Raw genomic sequence first — 20,927 nt, 5'->3', positions numbered from 1 at the left:
CCGTAGGCTCTTCACGGTTAGGGTTGTTTGCTCCAGCGGTGACGCCGTTGGGGAGGGAAGACGGAGGGGAGGATGATGAAGTTGAGCTTTGCGGTGAAGACATCTTCTCAGGGTCTGCTTTTTGCTTAATCAACAAAGATCCATTAATAAAATACTTTAAAAATGAAAGAGAAAATAAAAATGAAATATGATTTTAGAAGAAAACTAAAGCAAATAATAACATGAAGTAACCATAGAGATTGTGAACGTAAAAAGAAGAAAAAAAATATACAACTACAAGACATTAACCAGAACAAAGAGACCAAATATTGGCAAATACATATACCTCAAAGAAAGAAATTTGTATGGCTTTGTGTTATCTCTCTTGCTTTGTTGATCTGCTCTTTTAATTGATTGGAACTGAGTCTTGTAGATTCTCAGTAGTTATAGTTGCAGTTTTTTTTACTTGAAATATTCTTAGAGCATCTCCAATGTATATCTCTATATTTTCCTTTAAAATAGAGATCTCTATTATAGAGGTGGATTTGCTCCAATGTATGCCTCTATAATAGATTTTCTCTATTTTAGAAGAAAATATAGAGGAATTTTACTTTTTACCTTTAATTATATTTAGAGATAAAAATAACAAATCTCTATATTTTCTCCTATAAATAGAGAAACTCTATTATAGAAGCATACATTGGAGCAAATTCACTTCTATAATAGAATTTTTATATTTAGAAAAAAATATAGAAATAAAAATAGAGGTGGGTTGGAGTTGGTCTTATACATTTCTATAATTGTTCTTCCATTCATAGTTGTTGCTAGCTAGTTGTCGTAGCTTCTTGCCATTCCTCATGGTCATATTGACTCATTTGTCAGATACTAATCAACACTAAACCAGAGAGAAATTTAAGTACCCAACTATAATTAAAAAGAGGATAAATGTAAACGGGCTAACTTCGGACAAATGTCAACAACAACGTCCCATTAACTGCTAATGGTGTGTTTGATAAACCTGAGATGAGTTTCGTTAGTTCTCTTCTCTTTGACATGTTCGCATGCATCTCTTTGTGCAGATTGCTAGAACCAGAGACTGAGATCGATACATAAGTAAACATTACTGAAAACGAGTTGTGTCTAATTGAAGATGAATGTTGAAAACTTGTGCTTACAGGTTTTATTACAACTTTTATCGGTCATGCATTTTTGGGAGAATTATTAAAGTAGGTTACATCTTATTATTATATCTACCAAATACTCCACAACTTAAACCATACATTATAATTCCTAAAATTAATAAATTTACTCTAAATTTCTAATAGAATGTTCAGTTTTCTTACTATTCAACTTCAATTTCTTAGACTTCTTTTTTATTTTCCAATTATCTTTTTTATAAATAAATACTAATTATGTAGCTAACTTAGTGTCAATTTTTTTCTTTCCTTTTTTGGAAAGAACTTAGCGTGTAAGCTTGTTGTATAAAATAAGTTACATTTCAACGCTAATAAGCCGATCATGGATAGAAGTTAATACAACATTGGGTTAATATCTGATGGAGTTTGATAAATTTAAGGACCAATTAATAGAACAAAGTTATTAGTTATGTTTATTTTTAGATTATGGACTACAAAAAATATTTTTTTTTGTGGGCTTGAATTTTCTTTTCACACTATAGTTTTATGGATGTATTCTCATTTGATATGATCAATTATATGAACACCATCATTGTCAACGGAAATTATCAAAGGAAACAAATATTATTGAAAGAAACTAAGAAAGACGGTAACATAGTTTTAATAGAAAAGATGGTAATATCATGGGATCACAAAGTCTTAGAGATAGTTTTTGCAGACAGATTTGTAACATCGTATAGCATTACTCGCATTTCCACTTCTCCGATCAGTTTTATCTCCTAAATGGATTATTGTAGTGTCCACTCCTGTGAATATTTCGATCCTCTTCTCTTGTAAATCTTTCGCCGCACACTTCACATCTGAACTGCGTCTCCATGAACGCATCCGTGAACTTCCTTGGACGTAACGCTATAACTTTAGCAAGGCTGTGACGATGGTGGTGCAACGGATCAGCAACGGAGTTGGGCTGTTGGGTCACTGTCTTTTCACGGTTAACGTTGTTTTCTCCGGTGGTGGCGCCGTCGGGGAGGGAAGATTGAGTGGAGGATGATGAATTTGTGTTCTTCTGCTGTGAAGACATCTTCTCAGTGTCTGCGTTGCTTAAACAACAAAGATCCATTAATAAAAAAAAATTTAAAAGGAGAGAGAATATATAAATGAAATATGATTAAGAAGATAACTGAAGCGAATAATAAGAAGAACATAGAGATTTAGGACATGAAAAATATATAACAACAAGACATTAATCAGACCAAAAAATATATATATATATATTGGCACATATATGCATATGCATATGCTGAGAGATGTCAATCAAAGTCCCACATTGGATAATTAGACAAGGAGTGTCTAATATATAAAGAGATGTCCAACTCTAATAGTATGAGGCCTTTTGGGAAGGAAACCAAAAGTAAATCCATGCGGGCTAATTTCTAAGGCCCAAAGTGGACAATATCGTACTAATAAGATAAGATAGAGTTGGATACGGGATTTCGCAATCCCAACAATTGGTATCAGAGCGGTTGACAATAAATCTGCAAGAAGACCAAAATACCCTTCGAGTAGGAACGGGACCCTTCAAGGTGGTAAGGGAGGTTCGGCAGAGATTAGTCAGAAGATCCTGGAATTGTGGGAAGAACATTCTCAAAGCAACTCAAAGTAACCTTGCGACTAAGGGTGTCGAATGTCGAAGATGCGACAAGGCACCGAGATGATTCGCTAGAGGAAAAAGGGCACAAGGTGTGTGGTCCTTAGCTTGAGGGGGAGAATGAGAGATGTCAATCAAAGTCCCACATTGGATAATTAGACAAGGAGTGTCTAATATATAAAGAGATGTCCAACTCTAATAGTATGAGGCCTTTTGGGAAGGAAACCAAAAGTAAATCCATGCGGGCTAATTTCTAAGGCCCAAAGTGGACAATATCGTACTAATAAGATAAGATAGAGTTGGATACGGGATTTCGCAATCCCAACAATTTCTTATACCAATTCAGATCTCTTAGAAACACAAAGAGTTATAAGAACAACTTTTCTTATTAGCTTTAGAAACTACTCAAAACTAAAGCTCTCAATATGTTTCACTTAGATCATATGGAACACCTCTCCATTAGACCTATATTTATATGAAAGACAATTCCCTTTAACATGTGGGATATGGAAAACACAAACCTAACCTAAATAGAAACTTCCTTTTCCTATTTCTAGGTTTCCTTATTGTGTTTATCTTAACATATTAAACATCTAATAATATGTTAAGTTTCCACAAGCTTGGAATTATCCAACATTCACCCCCTTAATTCCAACTTGAATTAGGGAGATCAATTTCTTGAACTCCGATTAAGCTCCTCATTTGCTTGAACATAATCCTTGCTAATGGCTTGGTAAGGATGTCGGCCTTCTGCTCAACACCCGGCACATGCTCCACTTCGATATGCCCGTTCTCCACACACTCACGAATGAAGTGATATTTCTTGAGTACATGCTTACTCCTTCCATGGAAAACTGGATTCTTGGTTAGAGCAATGGCTGATTTGTTGTCGATCCTAAGCTTGACTCTCTCGCCTTCTTTGCTTAGTATCTCACTCAACAATTCCTTGATCCATATAGCTTGCTTCGCTGCTTCTGTTGCTGCCATGAATTCTGCTTCGCATGATGACAATGCAACCGTCTGCTGCTTCTGCGACGTCCAAGTAATCAGTGATGAACCGTAGTAGAATGCATGTCCTGACGTGCTCCTCCCGTCATCGAGATCAATGTTGTGACTGCTGTCACTATAACCAACGACACTCCTTGACCCATCTCTCTTGAAGAACAGACCGAAGTTTGTTGTTCCTTTCACATACCGCAGTATGTGCTTGATGGCTTGTCCGTGAGAGTTTCTCGGATTGTGCATGTATCTGCTAAGAACACCTACTGCGTAACACAGGTCGGGTCTTGTGTGAAGCAGATACCTCAAACATCCTATGATTCTTCTGAACTCGGTAGCATCTATCTCTTGTTCATCTTCAGCTTTTGAGATCTTCAAATTCGCCTCCATTGGAATTTGAGTTGCGTTACACGCTTCCATCTTTGTGTCACGCAGGATTCCTTGAGCATACCTCTCTTGTTTTATTCTGATTCCGTCTGCTCCTTGAATCACCTCTATGCCAAGGTAGTACGTTAGCTTACCTAGATCTGACATCTCGAACTTCTTAGACATCTCCTCCTTGAATTGCCTAATCACCTTAAGTGAAGTTCCTGTCACAAATAGATCATCAACGTAGATGGCAATGATCAAGACGTCTCCTCCTTCAGTCTTGCAGTACACTGATGGTTCCTTCGTGCACTTCTCAAATCTCATCTCCTTGAGAACCTGATCAAGTTTCACACTCCATGCTCTGGGTGCCTGGCGTAACACATGCAACGTCTTGTGTGACACACAAACTCGATCCTCTTCTCTTTTCTTCTTAGAACCAGTCGGTCTATCTACAAGCTCCCATATCTTGTTTCTTGTGATAGACTCCAACTCGTTTTCCATAGATTCAACCCAATCTTCTTCACAAGATAGGTTGAACTCATCTGAGGCAATCTCTCCTCCTCTATCGGTGCATCCTAGATTGAACACATCTGAGGCAACCTCTCCTCCTCTATTGGTGCAACCTAGATTGAACATAGCTGAGGCAAACTGTCCTCCTCTATCGGTGTGAGATCTTTTGAACCGATAGAATGCCTCACGATTATCTGCTGGCGTTGGTGGTGCGATTCGTTCACACATATCTCCAAGCAATAATCTCCCTGGCTTTGATGTACAAACCATGGCCTTAGTCGGGAATGAATGTCTGATCTGCTTCCCTGCGAAACATGTGTCACACACGCCTTCTTCGTGTGTTACACTCGGGAATGAGTGTCTTGTTTGCTTCCCTGCGAGACATATGTCACACACGCCTTCTTCGTGTATTACACTCTGCATTCCTACAACCATCTCCTTCCTTACCATGTTGTTCATCACTCCATAGCATATATGTCCTTGTCGAGCATGCCACCTCCATGTAGCATCATCGTCCCTGACATGTAAACATTCCGGGTAGCTTATCTCCATAGGGGTCTTGTAGAGACGGTTTGGAGATCTTGTCACACGAACTAGCAACCTTCCATGCGAATCTGTGAGCGTTAAGTAGACATCTTTCATGTTAACCTCACATCCGTTCTCTGTTGCTTGCCCAAGACTCAATATATTGTGCTTCAGATCGGGTATGTAGTATATGTCCTTGAGTGCCTTCTTCTCTCCAGTCTTGCACACAAAAGTAACCACACCCTTTCCTACAATGTCAACACACGATCCATCACCAAACTTCACCTTCCCTTTGGTGTTGAGATTCAAACTCGAAAAGAACTCCTTGTTCCCTGTCATGTGATTGCTCGCTCCATTATCCAAATACCAGACACTTGCATTGCCTTTGTCGATATCAAGATTCTTCGGAATCACCTTATCTTCATTCAAAAACACCACCTCGTGTACATAGAGTGCATCAGCCTCTTCTGTCTCGTTTAGGTTAGTTTCTTGATTCTTCTCTGTCTTTTCGGGACAGACAGTTGCGTAGTGACCAGGCTTGTCACATCTCCAACATATCAGCTTTGAACGATTCTTCTTCGAGTTGTTATCTTCGGTGTGTGACGCACGGTTTTGGTTGTGTGACCTACCTCGACCTCTGCCTCTACCGTTCCGTCCTCTTCCTCTACCACGGGAATTCTCATAGCCCCTCTGACTATGCTCTTCATTGTTCGAAAACATCAGCTTCCCTTGGTCTTCTTTCTGAGTTTCTTCTCCTACACGCTCCTCGTACGCCTTAAGCCTTCCTACTATGTCTTCAAACCCCGTCGAGTTGAGATCTAGGACTTGCTCAAGTGATGCTACGATCTGGATATACTTGTGTCTTGGAAGACCCTTCAAGAACTTCTTGACCATCTTGGATTCTTCTATGTTTTCTCCCAACGAGGTTGCTTTGGATGATAGGCCCGATATCTTCCCCGCGAAGTCATCGACCGTATCTGAATCATCCATCTTCAACCTGTCAAACTCCGCCATCAACGTCTGAAGTCTCGCCTCCCTTACACGATCAGCTCCTAGGTGTCGCGACTTGATGGCGTTCCAGATCTCTTTTGATGCGGTTTGTTCTCCCACCTGGAGAATCAATGTTTCGGGAACAGATTGAAACAAAAGAGCTATCGCAACATCGTTCTTCTTTTGATCATCTGAACCGGGTTCGATTGTGTCCCACACTTCATGAACACGTAGTAGAACCTTCATCCTCATCGGCCAAACTGTGTAGTTTGTCGATGACAACATCGGACATTGGATGGATGTAGATCCAAAGTCCTTCGTGCGTGGAGCCCTAGTCACGTCAGCCATCTTGCCGTCGCGATCTCTTGTTCACAAGCACCAGGATCTTAAGCTACAACTTAAGCTTAGATCGAGTCTCCAACCTGAGGCTCTGATACCAATTCAGATCTCTTAGAAACACAAAGAGTTATAAGAACAACTTTTCTTATTAGCTTTAGAAACTACTCAAAACTAAAGCTCTCAATATGTTTCACTTAGATCATATGGAACACCTCTCCATTAGACCTATATTTATATGAAAGACAATTCCCTTTAACATGTGGGATATGGAAAACACAAACCTAACCTAAATAGAAACTTCCTTTTCCTATTTCTAGGTTTCCTTATTGTGTTTATCTTAACATATTAAACATCTAATAATATGTTAAGTTTCCACAAGCTTGGAATTATCCAACATATGCAAATACACATACCTCAAAGAAAAAAAATTGTATGGCTTTGTTTTCTCTCGTGATTTGTTGCTCTTCTCTTTTAATAATTGGAACTGAGTCTTGCAGATTCTCAATATATATATAGCTGCAGTTTTTTTAAAATTTCCCTAATTCGTATTTAAAAAATCATTCTTATATGTTTCTATAACGCTGCTTCCACGGTAGTTGCTAGCTAGTTAGTTGTAGCTTCTAGCTATTCCTCATGGTCATGGCCATATATTGACTCATTGGTCAGCTACTAATCAAAACAAAACCGGGAGAGAATTAAAAAGTGGATAAATGTGAATGCGCTAACTTCAGACAACATTACTGAAATGTAAATGGGCTTTACTTCAGATAAAGGCCCATTAACTGCTTTTTTCGTGTTTTTGATAAACCTGAAATGAGTTTCTTCATTTTGCTCTCTTCTCTTTGACATTGTTAGAACCAGAGAGTGAGATCGATACAAAAAGCAAACATTACTGAGATTGAGTTGTGTCTCCTAATCGAAGACGAAAGTTGAAAACTTTTGCTAACGGGTTTTAAGTTTCGTGAAGTAAGTCTTCGATCTTTTCGTATGTTTCTGTCGATCTCAAGGAGTTTTGATGAACCCAATTGCTCCCGTTTGTGATATAATTCGTAAAGTTTTGTTCTTTGCAGATTTTAGTTGTGATATAATCGTAAAGTTTTGATCTTTGGCAATGTACAGAGCACTGTAAGTTGTTTTTGGCGAATTGGGTTTTGTGTTGACCCTCACCACTACTTCAATGAATGTTTATTGAGTTTGCTTCTTGGTCTGTGCAATGTAGATGGCGTTCTCCATTGAGATTTATCGTGGGTTCCTCCTCGTCTTCAAAGTTAAGACCAACCTTATCTCGGGTTAGTTACACGCTCCTTGTTTTACTTTGAGATTTGTTTAATGATTAGTGTTGTTTGAAAAAGATTGTAACTTGATTAAATGGGGGTTTGAATTTGATTCTAGGAACTGGGAAGAAGTGGAATTGATAATGGCTCTGGTGGTTGTTCTTGTTCTCGTAGTGTCACGACAATGATAGGTATGTCTTACTATCATCCTTTTTACTCTTTGTTTCCTCTCTCTATCTGTTGATCTAGTGCTTCCATGTGCAGGTAATGAATTCATTCGATGCCAAGATGAGTCAACGAGGAAGGTCTTACAGGAGCAGATTGTTGATGCACTTCGCTCTGGAGAGAGGCATGGAGCGTCTGCTCTACTTTCAAAGCTAACACATGGAAACAATCCACTTAGTGCCGATGATTTTCACAGCATTTTAAAGTATTGTGCCCGATCACCTGACCCTGTGGTAAGTTTATAAAGCATCGGTTAGGCTTGTTCTTTTGGTGAATGATTACACTATTCGGATCTGAAGGCAGTTATTTGTATCCTGCAGTTTGTAATGGAGACTTACAGTGTAATGTGTAAGAGGGAAATTAATCTTGACAGCAGATCTTTGTTGTTCATAGTACAAGCTCTTTGTAATGGGGGACACTTGGATAAGGTAATAAATATTCTAAATCCAGTATCCAAGTAGAATCCATACATGCCCTCATCTAATAACACTCTATAATTGTTCAGGCGTCAGAGTTTATTCAGGCTTTAGGGGAAAATGATAGCATTTCTCCTCTTTTGCCTGTGTATAACTATTTTCTTGGAGCCTGTGTCAAAACGAGAAACGGGAATTACGCTAGTAGGTGTTTGGAGTTGATGGATCAAAGGAGAGTAGGGAAGAATGAAATAACATATGCAGCACTTCTCAAGGTTAGTCAAGAACATATCTTACCGAATTGGACCCGAAAGGATATTAGCCGGTTTCTAACTTTGTTATGCAAACCAGAAACCGAAATAACCAAACAAAACCGATCCGAATTTTGTAAATAACTGAACGGTGTTCCTAAATCTGAGAAAAATCAAATTACTCGAACCAAAACCGATTTTTTTAGGATATTAGTTGGTTCCCAACTTTGCTATCCGAACAGAATACCAGAATAACTAAACCGAAACCAAACCAAATTTTGTAAATAACCAAATGGTTCTTAATTCTTAAATCTCTAGAACCAAAAAACTGAAAACTGAATTATCCAACCCAAAACCGAATCGAAAACTGAACGCCCATGCCTACTTCAAGGCCCATTCATTGTGTCCCATTTTATTCATAGAGATTTACTTATTCTTTGTTATCTGATTAATATCATTTTCAGCTTGCAGTTCTTCAGCGCAATCTACCGTCTGTCAATGAAATACTGAAGCACTATGTGGACCACTATAGTCTGAGTATACTCTCTCTCAGAAAGTTCATATGGTCCTTTACGAGGCTGGGGGATTTGAAATCAGCGTATGAGCTATTGCAACACATGGTGGCTCTAGCTTCAAGAGGAGAGCTCTTTGTCAAATTCAAAAGCGGAAAACTGCATTCCACAAGACTTGATATCCCTATACCATCAAGTACTCAGATTGGATCAGAGAAAGTTGCTTTAGGAGGAGTAAATGATCACACGGTTTCTCTAATGGTGAATGCTCATGGAAAGAGCAATGGCATTGAGTCTTCTAACGTGGTTTTGCCGAAAGGTCAGAGTAACAACGTCCCTGCGACTAGGATCCTCAGGTGGTCGTTCAATGATGTGATTCACGCATGTGGACAGTCTAAAAACTCTGAGCTAGCGGAGCAGCTGATGCTTCAGATGCAGAATCTTGGGTTGGTGCCATCAAGCCACACGTATGATGGTTTCATTAGAGCTGTTGCGTTTCCAGGAGCATATGAATATGGCATGACGCTGGTAAGGGACTTATCTAATGTACAAGCCATCTCTTTCATAACTTCTTTCTTTATAATGATTTTTTTTCTTATCTTTACGCAGTTAAAAGTAATGCAGCAGCAGAATCTGAAACCATATAACTCAACTCTCGCTACCGTTTCAGCCTACTGCAGTAAGGCCTTTCAAGTTGATTTAGCTGAACATCTACTGGATCAAGTGTCTGAGTGCTCGTTTGCATATCCTTTCAATAATCTTCTTGCTGCTTGTGACTCCTTGGTTAGTTACCCTTGATACCTAGTTTACCTTTCGGTGTATCTTTATTCTAGTACATGAGTTGAAACTAGATGCCATATAATTTCAATATAAACCATACTTGTGAGTTACAGTTTCTTACTAATGTTTTCTAGGACCAACCAGAGCGTGCTGTCCGAGTTTTAGCTAGGATGAAACAGCTAAATCTGCGTCCTGACATGAGGACCTATGAACTGCTCTTTTCATTATTTGGTAATGTGAATGCACCGTATGAAGAAGGCAACATGCTGTCCCAAGTGGACTGTTGTAAAAGAATAAACGCTATAGAAATGGATATGGTGAGAAATGGTCTTCAGCACAGTCCTATCTCAACGCGGAACGTGGTTAGTTTCTTCTCTATATAGATAGTTCTTACTCTATTTGAATCAGATGTGATACTTTCAATCTTTACTTTGTTTATCCTCTGAAAATGAACTTATCTTTTACCCTTTTCTTTGTCCTTGTTTTAGCTGAGAGCCCTCGGAGCTGAAGGTATGGTGAACGAGATGATCAGACACCTACAAAGAGCTGAGAATATGTATCTAGAGACGCCAACATACAACATAGTGCTTCAATCACTTCTTGAGGCAAATGAAGTAAGTTTTACATTGCTACCAACATACACATATAACGTTTACACAAAATTAATAGTTGTTATTCTTGAAAATGACATGCACAGACTAACATGGTGATCAAAATATTCAAAAGGATGAAAGCATGTGGCTACCCTGCAGACGCTGCTACATACAACATAATGATTGATTGTTGCAGCATCATCCACTCTTACAAATCAGCTTGTGCCTTAGTCTCCATGATGATCCGGGACGGGTTTTCTCCAAAAGCGGTCACGTTTACTGCTCTAATGAAGATTTTGTTGAACGATGATAATTTCGAGGAGGCGCTCAATCTCTTGGACCAAGCTGCATCAGAAGGGATACACCTCGATGTCTTATCATACAACACCGTTCTGCGTAAAGCGTTTGAGAAGGGAATGATCGATGTGGTTGAGTACATAGTGGAGCAAATGCGCAGAGAGAAAGTGAGTCCAGATCCATCAACATGTCATTTTGTATTCAACTGTTACGTGGAGAAAGGGTATCACGCAACAGCGATAGAAGCGTTGAATGTTCTGAGCCTAAGAATGCTCGGCGGAGAAGTGAAAGAGAGTCTTCAGGAGAAGAAAGCAGAGCTTGAGGAAAGTTTTGTCATGAGTGAAGACCCTGAAGCTGAAACGAAGATTATTGAGCTGTTTAGAGACTCGCAGGAGCATCTTGCAGCTGCGCTTTTGAATCTAAGGTGGTGCTCGATGCTTGGGGTGAGGGTTATATGGTCGGAAGAGCAAAGTCCATGGGCGAAAGGACTGTCTAACAAGTATGTTTAGTAGGTGGCTTTTCGTCTCTAAATCTGTTGATTCTCTGCCCATTTAAAGGAAGCTTCTCTGTTCACAAACTGGTGAGTGAGTCTAGCCGGTTCATTGTGAACAGTTTGATGAGATGAGTCTGCACGGCGATTAGAAGCATCTTTAGTCGTTTGCTATACAAACCACCTAACAACTAAGGTGGTGGTCTGAGTTTTTTTTTTTCTTTTTCGCCGACGTATGAAAGAGCTGTAAACTTTATCAAATTTTTAATTTTATTCGCTTAAGACAATTTTCAGTGTATTTTTTAAAATCATAGATGAAAGAGCTGTAAACTATATATCAATGTTTTAATTTTATTTGCTTAAAACAATTTTTTCTGTATTTCTTTTTAAATAGAGAAATTTTATAATAGAAATAAAGTTACTAAAGTATATATTTAATACAACATTTCTTAAAATATAATATTTTTTTTAAAAAAGAAAAATAGAAAATTTAGCTTTGACTATGAATGTTATTATAGGGATAAATATCAATGGGTTGGAAATGTTTTAACAAAAATAATACTCCCTCCGTTTTATATTATTTGGTATTTTAGAATTAAAATTTTGTTTCATTTTAAGTGTCATTTTATGTTTTTAATGAAAAATTTAATAATAATATTTTTATTATATTTTTCGATCGATTAAAATATGGTTATGTGTATATGTAATAATGTTTTTATTTCGGAAATATGCAAAATTAAATATTTTTTTAATTTATGTGCATAAATCTAAAACGATAATTAAAGTGAACGGAAAAGTATAATTTTTACAGCCTGAGAGCATCAGCATTAGTGAACCCCTTGGAAGGGGTTCACAAAGCATTTTTTTATTATTATTTTTTTTCTGTTTGATTTTTGTTTTTAAAAAAAAAAAAAAAAAATTTATAACCGGACAAATCGCGGGCCGCCACGTGTCGTGAGGCCCGCGCTACAGTGATGATCCGGGTTCAGTGCAGTGAACTTCTAAGAGGGAGGTTCATTGCTTTTGTTTATTTTAATATTTTTTTTTTTCGAAAACTGTGTGAACTCATGGAGTTCACTAATGCAGATGCTCTGATATTCTCTAATCTCTACAAGTCTCAAGCCATTTTTAAATAACTATTTTTAATCAAAACATTCATTTTTTAACTAATTAAAATATTTTGATGTGAAGAAGTAAATATTCAATTTATTTTTGAACCGGTAAATAAATATTTACACTCATACAAGACATCAGTAGCTCTCTCTCTCTCTAGACAAATCTCTCTATAGACAAATCTCTCTCTCTCTCTCTTGCTCATATTGTAGTTGTCGCTCGTGATCGAAAGAAAGCATGATTCGTGATTCTGAAACATTCTGATTCTTTATTACACGTTTCGATTCCCAATCTCTCTCTAGGCGCGGCGGCCGTCATGAGTTTCCAGCGGCGGCGCTACCCTTACTACAACCGTCTCCGCCGCCTCCTCCCTCTCGTCTTCGCCGTCTCCTTATCTCTCCTCGTCCTCTTCGCCTTCCTCTCCTTCCTCGCTCCCCATCCTGGAGATTCCGATCGCCTCCCACCTCGCGTTCGCCACACATCTGTACTCTCTCTCTCTCTATAAATCTCTCACCTTTTGATCCGTTCTGATATGATGTCGTTTTTTCACCGAAGCAGATCAACATCGGAGGTGGCAGTGATTCGATCAAATCAGCAGCTTTCCGAGTTCCGGTTAGTGGGTTTATCCTTCTTCCTTTCAAAGCTTTCGACTTTGTGGATCTCTCTATCAATGTGTGTGTGTTTTACAGAGAGATGGAGGCAGACCAGATCGTGATGTCTGGCGTTCCCGAAACGCTGAGTTCTTCTACGGTTGCAGCAATGCTAGCACCAAGTTCCCAAGTGCGTAACACTCTTTATTATTCATTTGTTGTGTCACTGATCTTACCAAAGTTGGAAACTTTGAGCTTCTGAATCAGGCATTGACTCTTAGTTATCTGTTTGCAGATGCGAAAGCAGTTACGAGAAATGATCGATACTTGGCAATCGCCACCAGTGGTGGCTTGAACCAGCAACGAACTGGAGTTAGTTCTATTCTCCTTCTTTGGTTTTATTATTTCAACGAAATGTCTTTACTCTTATGTCAGCTAATGTTTTGAAGTCTCTCTGTTTGGATCTATTCAGATTATCTATCTAGTGTAGATTGTATAGCACCTTGTTCTGACGTGTCTTTGTACAGATTGTAGATGCAGTTGTTGCGGCAAGGATTCTAAACGCTACTCTTGTTGTTCCCAAGTTAGACCAGAAGTCTTACTGGAAGGATGCCAGGTTCGGCACCAGACTAAGCATTTATATTTTTTTACTCCCAAAAGGAAAATGACTTAGTAACTTTGTGTGTTTTCCTGCAGTGACTTCTCGCATATCTTTGATGTTGATTGGTTTGTGTCGTTTCTGTCTGAAGACGTTAGAATTATAAAGCAGCTTCCGCAGAAAGGAGGGAGACCATGGAGTCCAAGTAGAATGCGTGTCCCACGGAAATGTAACGAGAGATGCTATATTAATCGGGTTTTACCTGTTCTTCACAAAAGGCATGTAAGTTCCCTTCTTCCCTGAAGCTCTTCCTCATGAGAGAATATATCAAAGCAAATGGTTTGAACTCAAGGAGAAGCCTTATATTTTTCTGTATTATGTTTCAGGCAGTTCAACTGAACAAGTTTGATTATAGACTTTCAAACAAGTTGAGCGATGAGTTGCAAAAGCTAAGATGTAGAGTAAATTACCATGCTCTGAAGTTCACTGATCCGATACTTAAAATGGGAAATGAATTGGTCCGGCGCATGCGACTGAGGAGCAAACACTTCATCGCTTTACATCTAAGGTACCACCACCCTTCACCTTTAAATCTAAAAGAATGTTTTGACGAAAGTTTGTTGCAGGTTTGAGCCTGACATGCTTGCGTTCTCTGGATGCTATTACGGTGGTGGTGATAAAGAAAGGAGAGAACTTGCAGCAATCAGAAGAAGATGGAAAACATTACATGTAATGCCTACTCTGTAATGTTTTATATTAACAGGCTGCAAGTGACTAACTTTGCAAGTTTACTGCAGATTAACAACCCAGAGAAACAAAGGCGACAAGGAAGGTGTCCACTCACTCCAGAAGAAGTCGGACTGATGCTCAGAGCGTTGGGATACGGCAGTGATGTTTATATATACGTCGCGTCTGGTGAAGTATACGGAGGAGAAGAGTCTTTGGCTCCTTTAAAAGCACTCTTTCCACACTTCTATTCGAAAGACACTATCGCTACGAAGGAAGAGCTAGAGCCTTTTGCTTCATACTCTTCGAGAATGGCTGCGCTAGACTTCCTTGTGTGTGATGAAAGCGACGTTTTTGTAACCAACAACAATGGCAATATGGCTAAAATATTGGCTGGGAGGAGGTACTCAAAACATCATCTTCTTCTTCAAAGTGTTTAAGCATTTTTTGCGAAGTGTTTAAGCTTTTTTGGTGGATGTGAACTTGCAGGAGATACTTTGGACATAAGCCCACGGTTAGGCCAAATGCAAAGAAGCTTTACAGGTTGTTCCTGAACAAAGAGAACACGACATGGGAGGAGTTTACCTCTAGAGTCCGTTCGTTCCAGAGAGGGTTCATGGGAGAGCCAAAGGAAGTAAGAGCTGGTAGAGGTGAGTTTCACGAGAACCCTTCCACGTGCATATGCGAAGACACAGAGGCTAAGGCAAAGGCGCAAATAGAATCTAGAAAGCTTGGAAAGAAAAACAAATCTACAAATAAAGACGCAGCAGCAGCAGTGACAGTACCTAACGATGTTCAAAGTGAAGAGGATGAGCCGGATTGGTCAGAGCCAGACTATGAGGAAGAGCAAAGTGATCTTCAAGACAGAGGATTGTACAATGGGACGAGTTTGGACTACGATGATCCATCATCTACCTCTGATGAGCCAGAGCTTGAAGAAATGCTATCAGACTAGTTACATCACATCATTACAACTGAATCTCTCATCTGCTTGGACACTTCAGAGTGAATTTTTCCAACCTTGGGGTTAAAGCCTTTGTTGTAAGCATTTCGTATTGAATGTCTCGTGTACATAGAACCGCCATAGAGCGTCCTTTGTTTCTCTAGGAAAGAGCCATTTTTGTTTTCAATCATACTTTAGCAATATCCTTCAGAATCAGGGGTTGGTCAGAGATGTAGCTTATATTAAAAGGGAAACAAAGTGGGCATTATGTATCATTATGATAAAGAATCTTATATAATAAAAATTGAATTGTAGCAAATCTCTCTCTAGCTTGTGACTTGAGCGACAGGGATGACCAGAGACATGAGAAACAGATTACAATAATGGTTTTTTGTTCTAGTAGTGCTTCTTCTCAAAAACGTTCAAACATGATAATGCAGCTTCTTGTCAAGCTGCATGTACCTATCTTCTCGGCAAGAAAGGCTTGACGGATTCGATCACAACCTAACAAAAGCATACACCAAAGTATATTAGTAGACAGTACATGATTTATTTTATTAATTCTCCAATGTTCTTTAGGTTCTTAGTTAAGTACCCTGCCGTCATATGACAATGATGCAAAAAACCAAGGCTCGCGAGAGCTCCACGCGAGGCCTGTGAGGGCAATTATGTTAGTAGTTTTGATGCATTTTCAATATGAGTGTTGGAACTATGAACTCAGTTTGGTCCAAGAGCATTTACCATACACACTGTCTTCGTAGTCTGTATAAGAATTTAGCAACGGATTCACACGCTGACGCGATGCTTCGGCCGACCTGCACAACATAGGCATTAGAATAAAAGTTGGAAAAACTGCAAATGATTTGGGTGTGATGATGATAAAGAGAAATCTACCTTTCTGAGGCTTGCTTCTCACTAGATGCAGAAGCAAACCACAAGTTGACAGCTGAGTCTGTTCCAACGCTCTGTGTTTAACTATATTGAATCAGAAACAACACTCTAAAAATATACAAAATTGTCCCTGAATCATCAAGTTGTAATGCTCAACAGGTAAAAGCATCATCCTAGTTAATCTAGAGCATTTCAGCTTGAAGCCTTTATAGTGACAATCACAGTTACAATAAGGTAAAGGTATGGGAAAACGATACGAGTACCAGAATTAGTTCTTCATACTCAGGGTTACATCTGACAGCCCATGTCCTGTAAAATTTGTCAGAAATAACGATCAGACAAGAGACAAGTTCCAGGTCTAAATCATTAGATTTGTGTGTACGTGTGAACCACAATCAAGAAAAGGAAAAAGATTCCAGAAATGAGCATAGAGCTAAAGTTACCAGTGTGTATGACCAGGGAGCTCTTGGACAGGAGCCTTAGCTTTCCGAAGATCCCAGATATGTATGCCAGATTCATCATCTGCGGTGACCTACACAATAGACACTCCAATACATAAACACACAAAAATCTGATAACATTTTTTTTTATATATGTGCAGATTATATATAATGTGAAGTCTTACAAGTATATGTTCTCTCTTGGTGTTGTAATCAACATTACGTACATGAGCACGTTCAATTGAATTAACATTCCTGTAAACATGCAAACATATCAAACTCAACATAAAGAATTAGAACACACAAACTAAACATGACAGACTATTGATTAGGTGAAAAGCCGCTAGCTATGCACGCAGGAATAGAGTATATGAAAAAAATGGTGACATACTTCATAGTCCTTAAGTCCCAGAACTGGATAGATGATTCAGAAGTCGCTGCCACAGAATTCACATCATGTGGATTCCATGCTCCACCAGATAAAGAATGCCGCATACCAGCCGACTCCTTAGATACCACCTCAGCACTTTTCTTCGAAGAGTCTAAACTCCACAACACAAGGTTCTGCTCATCCATGCTGATTAGCTTGTCTGATTTTCCAGAGGGGCACCAAAGAACGCTGTTTCCACAAAGAGGGAAAAGAGATATATGTTCATGAAAATGTGGATAAGAAAGTAACATGCTCTAGGCCTTTTGGAGCTCACTCAGTAGATAAACCATGAACTCACCAATTGATCTTACCAACATGTGCATCAAGGGAGGCAACACAGTCCAACGTTGATGAATTTGACTGACCGTACGGTTCAGGAATCTGCCATATCGCTGCTCCAAATGACTCGCCTTTAAAACGGAAACAACACTCTCTAAGTCTCGGATCATAGTTCCATAAATTGACAAAGGTTCCTCTAAAAGTAACACACTTTCAATTGCAAATGCATAGTCTACAATATAAAGACAGTTCCTTTCACAGCCCAGCTAAGCAAATCCAAAACAGAGTATGCTAAAAGTCTACTTCTTTTAATCACAAAGTCTAGTTTTTTTTACTACAAATAAACTCAAATTACCAGTGGAGAAGACAGTAGAGAAGATGCGCTGATCAAAAGGGCAAGAAGCAAGGTCCCAAATCTCATTGGGATGCGAAAACAAACCCTCGCACACCAGCTCAGATCCACCAGATGATAAACGAAGCAGATGAACCTAACCAATCAAACAAGCAGAACTCTTCAGATCCGGATAACGAGACAAATGCAATCTAAAAGATCCATCACCTCGTTCTCTTCTTTGAGGCTTAGTGTTCCAGTGAGGAAGCTGGTGTGATCCGTATCTGCTTTCACATCCGATATACATCTCGCCTGCAACAAAAAAAAAACAACAACAGATCCCATCAGAAGCTGGAGATTGAAGAGAGATCGAGATTGCGAAAGTACCTGATACTTTAAACCGTAACCGATACCCGATGATCCTCCTTGCATTGTGGCCTCTAAGCCAACGTTAACAGATTCAGGAAGGAAAGTCTCGCGACGATTTGCCGCTCTTTGACTCCGCTGGTTTCGAGCAGATGATCTTAATGGGCCACTTTTAAGATTTTTAGGCCCATATAGAAGTTCATTTTACTTAACAGGGTTGTCCAAATTGAATAGTTAATTATTTAATTATATGTAAATTTGGGTTGACAAAATTAGCGATACAGAAGTTATTGAAATTTTATATAGGAGAAGTTTGTTTAAATACAATGAATTCAAATATAGAGGTGTAAAGAAATCATTAAAAAATCATAGAAAAGTAAAGAAATCTATTTGGTTTCTAAATGTAATGAAAAATAAATTATATTAAGAGCACCTAGAGCAAATTTGGAACCGTATTTGATACAATTCAAAGACATTTCTCTCTACTTAGGTTTGCTGATATAATGTAGACATAATTCTTTTTTTTTTTGGGAATATGAATACGGCATAGTCAAAGGTACGAAGTATGAACGTTCACGACAGAAAATACTTTTCTTTTCCTCGTGTTAAATTAAAAAATAATTGTTTTGAATAAAGAAGAGAAGACAAGAGAAGAGAGGAATTGGTGTATCTTATTCCATGAGTAATGAGTCCTTTATATAGGATTACAATAGCTTGTGGACAAAGCCACTTGGAGAACAAGTAAAGCTTGTTTTGGAGAACAAGTAAAGCTTGGAGAACAAATATATTTAAGACTTGCCATAATGGCATCACCATAATATTCATAACACTTCCCCTTGATGTCTATTATGCGCGTAAGATGCTGCCTCGTTAAAAACCTCACCAGAAAAACCCAATAGGAAAAAACCATGGTTAAAGGAAAAAGACTGCAGCGTGCAATGACTTCCCCTCATGTGTACATACGTCGAGATCTTTGAGACAACGTAGTTCAATAAGATGAGTGAGCTTCTTGAAAGTAGCAGGGGTAGCGTCTTGGTGAATGAAACAGCCAAATATTTACTCGAACGAACTTGTAGGAAACGAACTTCGCCATTCTTCAGTAGTGCATGAGTCTTCATGATCTGATCATTTCTTGGATTCTTTTTATCTCCAAAACTATAGAACAATGATAGATTTTCATCTCCCAAATTGTAACATTCTCTTTGGGTGTCTATCTTTTATGTGTTCTTTGTTGCCTCGTTAAAACCTTGTCATGGAAAAACCCAGTGGGATAAAAACCATGATGAGGGAAAAGAGTACAACCACACATATTTCACATTTCTTCTCCGGAAAGCAATATCTTCAGGATATGCATTCCAATAAGAGAAATCTCCTTTTGAAATTGAGAATATTGTAATACTCTTTCCATTAGAGTATTCAAGGTCTATAGATTTCTGGTCCACAATTCTTATTTGATATAGACAATATTTTCTTAGTCTATTTGGACTTCAAACCAAACTTCTTACATACAATCGTCTAGACATTCGTTTCGTACATACGAATAACTCATTCGTAACTATTATGACTTTCTTTCTTGTCATATGAAATTACATCTTTTGGTTATGAAAAAGATTAGTAATTTGCTCAATAACACTTTAAATATGGTACTTCAAGACCAAACATATATGAGCATCTTAAATAAAATCCTTCACGGATCTTTATGATAACATCTAATTTTAGATCTCCAATTTGGAATACATAAAGACAATATTTGTCTTGTCAAGAGCTTTCTTCCAAAATACAATTTTCTATAACTCTTCAGGAGTTTTATTGATATTCAAATCAATGATTCTATTGATCTATAATCACTTGACAAATATAAAGATGTATTGATTTACTTCAAATATTTCATATATCCCATAAAACATATTTCGATCGAATAGCTAGAGTTCCCGGGAACATGACTTTGATATAAACAATCCTTCAGGGATTATATATTTTAGGGATTTTATCTCTTAGGGATTACCAGTTTCCAGTGGGTCGTATAATTCAAATTCTTCATTTATTTTTAGAATAATAAGAAACTTGAAAGTAGTTGCATCTACCACATGAGACTATGTCTCTTCACAATCAATTCCATATTGATCTTTCAATGAGCAACAAATCATTTCCCACTTGTTTTACACTTTCTAGTGTATGGACTACTGGTCCAAATACTTGTCTCTTTCACAAGAGTTTGTATTTTGTCTATTGTTTCTTTCTGACTTGGCCAATCATTTATTTGTGTACACTTTTCAATAGACTTTCTTTCATGATCCTCTTTCTCATTCATCATATCAACTGCCATTTTTTTTGGCATAAATATCATTGACGTCGATTTGCTTATCAGTTCCATTTTATTTCATACATGACATCACTTATTGAGATCTTTTCATTGTCTCAGGTACCTGAATTCTTTCAGTCATGTTTAATGTCTCTTCTGGAGATCATTCACAAACTCTTATTCCTCTTGACCATTACTTTATGCTCCTTTCATTTACGAGGATTTTTTTTTTTTTTTTTAATCTTTGGAACCAATATGTTTACTACGCTTCAGGTGTAACTGGCAGTTTGATATTGTTCTTCTGGAACATCAATTCTTATTTGGAGCATTTACAGCTGGTATATGTGATTTGATCACTATATTTATTTGGGTCAGTAAATGTGTCTGACAACTGATTTACTAAGCTATATAATTGAATTATCTTTTGGACTTATCTTTAGTCTGAGGATCAATGATAATTCATTCGAACTTATATTCTTTTCGAGCTGTTTATTTTCTCCCTCTTATGTTGGAAATACTAATTCAACTTTGGCATTCAAATCGAGTCTTACTTATATCCTTCGGGGATGGCTCTAGATTCTTAAGAAT

At 38.1% G+C, this 20,927-nt stretch overlaps 3 protein-coding genes across 6 annotated transcripts; 2 read left to right on the top strand and 1 right to left on the bottom strand.

Annotated features, from left to right (window-relative positions):
* The first annotated feature begins 6,969 nt into the window (after positions 1-6,969).
* On the top strand, positions 6,970-11,709 carry LOC103832078 (pentatricopeptide repeat-containing protein At1g76280). Of its 3 annotated transcripts, XM_018653370.2 has the most exons (13): positions 6,970-7,461; positions 7,566-7,620; positions 7,715-7,784; positions 7,888-7,960; positions 8,034-8,227; positions 8,315-8,422; positions 8,500-8,682; positions 9,123-9,449; positions 9,498-9,698; positions 9,780-9,953; positions 10,085-10,312; positions 10,439-10,564; positions 10,648-11,709. In XM_018653370.2, the coding sequence occupies exons 2-13, from the start codon at positions 7,607-7,609 to the stop codon at positions 11,347-11,349; spliced, it is 2,400 nt and encodes a 799-aa protein (XP_018508886.1). In that variant the 5' UTR covers positions 6,970-7,461; positions 7,566-7,606; the 3' UTR covers positions 11,350-11,709. The 3 variants fall into 3 exon arrangements, with proteins under 3 accessions (XP_018508886.1, XP_009106285.1, XP_018508887.1); XM_009108037.2 differs by having other exon boundaries at positions 6,971-7,461; positions 9,123-9,698; XM_018653371.2 differs by having other exon boundaries at positions 6,976-7,461; positions 7,615-7,620; positions 9,123-9,698.
* Positions 11,710-12,582: 873 nt separating this feature from the next.
* On the top strand, positions 12,583-15,490 carry LOC103832077 (O-fucosyltransferase 16). 2 transcript variants are annotated; one of them, XM_009108035.3, is made up of 10 exons: positions 12,583-12,927; positions 12,999-13,055; positions 13,133-13,223; positions 13,329-13,405; positions 13,561-13,649; positions 13,730-13,913; positions 14,018-14,199; positions 14,258-14,360; positions 14,429-14,760; positions 14,847-15,490. In XM_009108035.3, the coding sequence occupies exons 1-10, from the start codon at positions 12,760-12,762 to the stop codon at positions 15,310-15,312; spliced, it is 1,749 nt and encodes a 582-aa protein (XP_009106283.1). In that variant the 5' UTR covers positions 12,583-12,759; the 3' UTR covers positions 15,313-15,490. The 2 variants fall into 2 exon arrangements, with proteins under 2 accessions (XP_009106283.1, XP_009106284.1); XM_009108036.3 differs by having other exon boundaries at positions 12,584-12,927; positions 13,002-13,055.
* Positions 15,491-15,570: 80 nt separating this feature from the next.
* Positions 15,571-18,589, bottom strand: LOC103832076 (WD repeat-containing protein DWA2). Its single transcript, XM_009108034.3, has 12 exons — positions 18,059-18,589; positions 17,900-17,983; positions 17,696-17,828; positions 17,360-17,471; positions 17,023-17,250; positions 16,817-16,886; positions 16,635-16,723; positions 16,455-16,500; positions 16,195-16,265; positions 16,042-16,115; positions 15,896-15,954; positions 15,571-15,804 (listed from the first exon to the last, which is right to left on the bottom strand). The coding sequence occupies exons 1-12, from the start codon at positions 18,101-18,103 to the stop codon at positions 15,763-15,765; spliced, it is 1,053 nt and encodes a 350-aa protein (XP_009106282.1). The 5' UTR covers positions 18,104-18,589; the 3' UTR covers positions 15,571-15,762.
* Positions 18,590-20,927: the final 2,338 nt, after the last annotated feature.

This window comes from Brassica rapa, chromosome A07 (genome assembly GCF_000309985.2).
Source record: "Brassica rapa cultivar Chiifu-401-42 chromosome A07, CAAS_Brap_v3.01, whole genome shotgun sequence".
Taxonomy (NCBI): Eukaryota; Viridiplantae; Streptophyta; class Magnoliopsida; order Brassicales; family Brassicaceae; genus Brassica; species Brassica rapa.
Note: the sequence above shows the minus strand (reverse complement) of the source record. Positions and strands in the feature narration are given on the sequence as shown.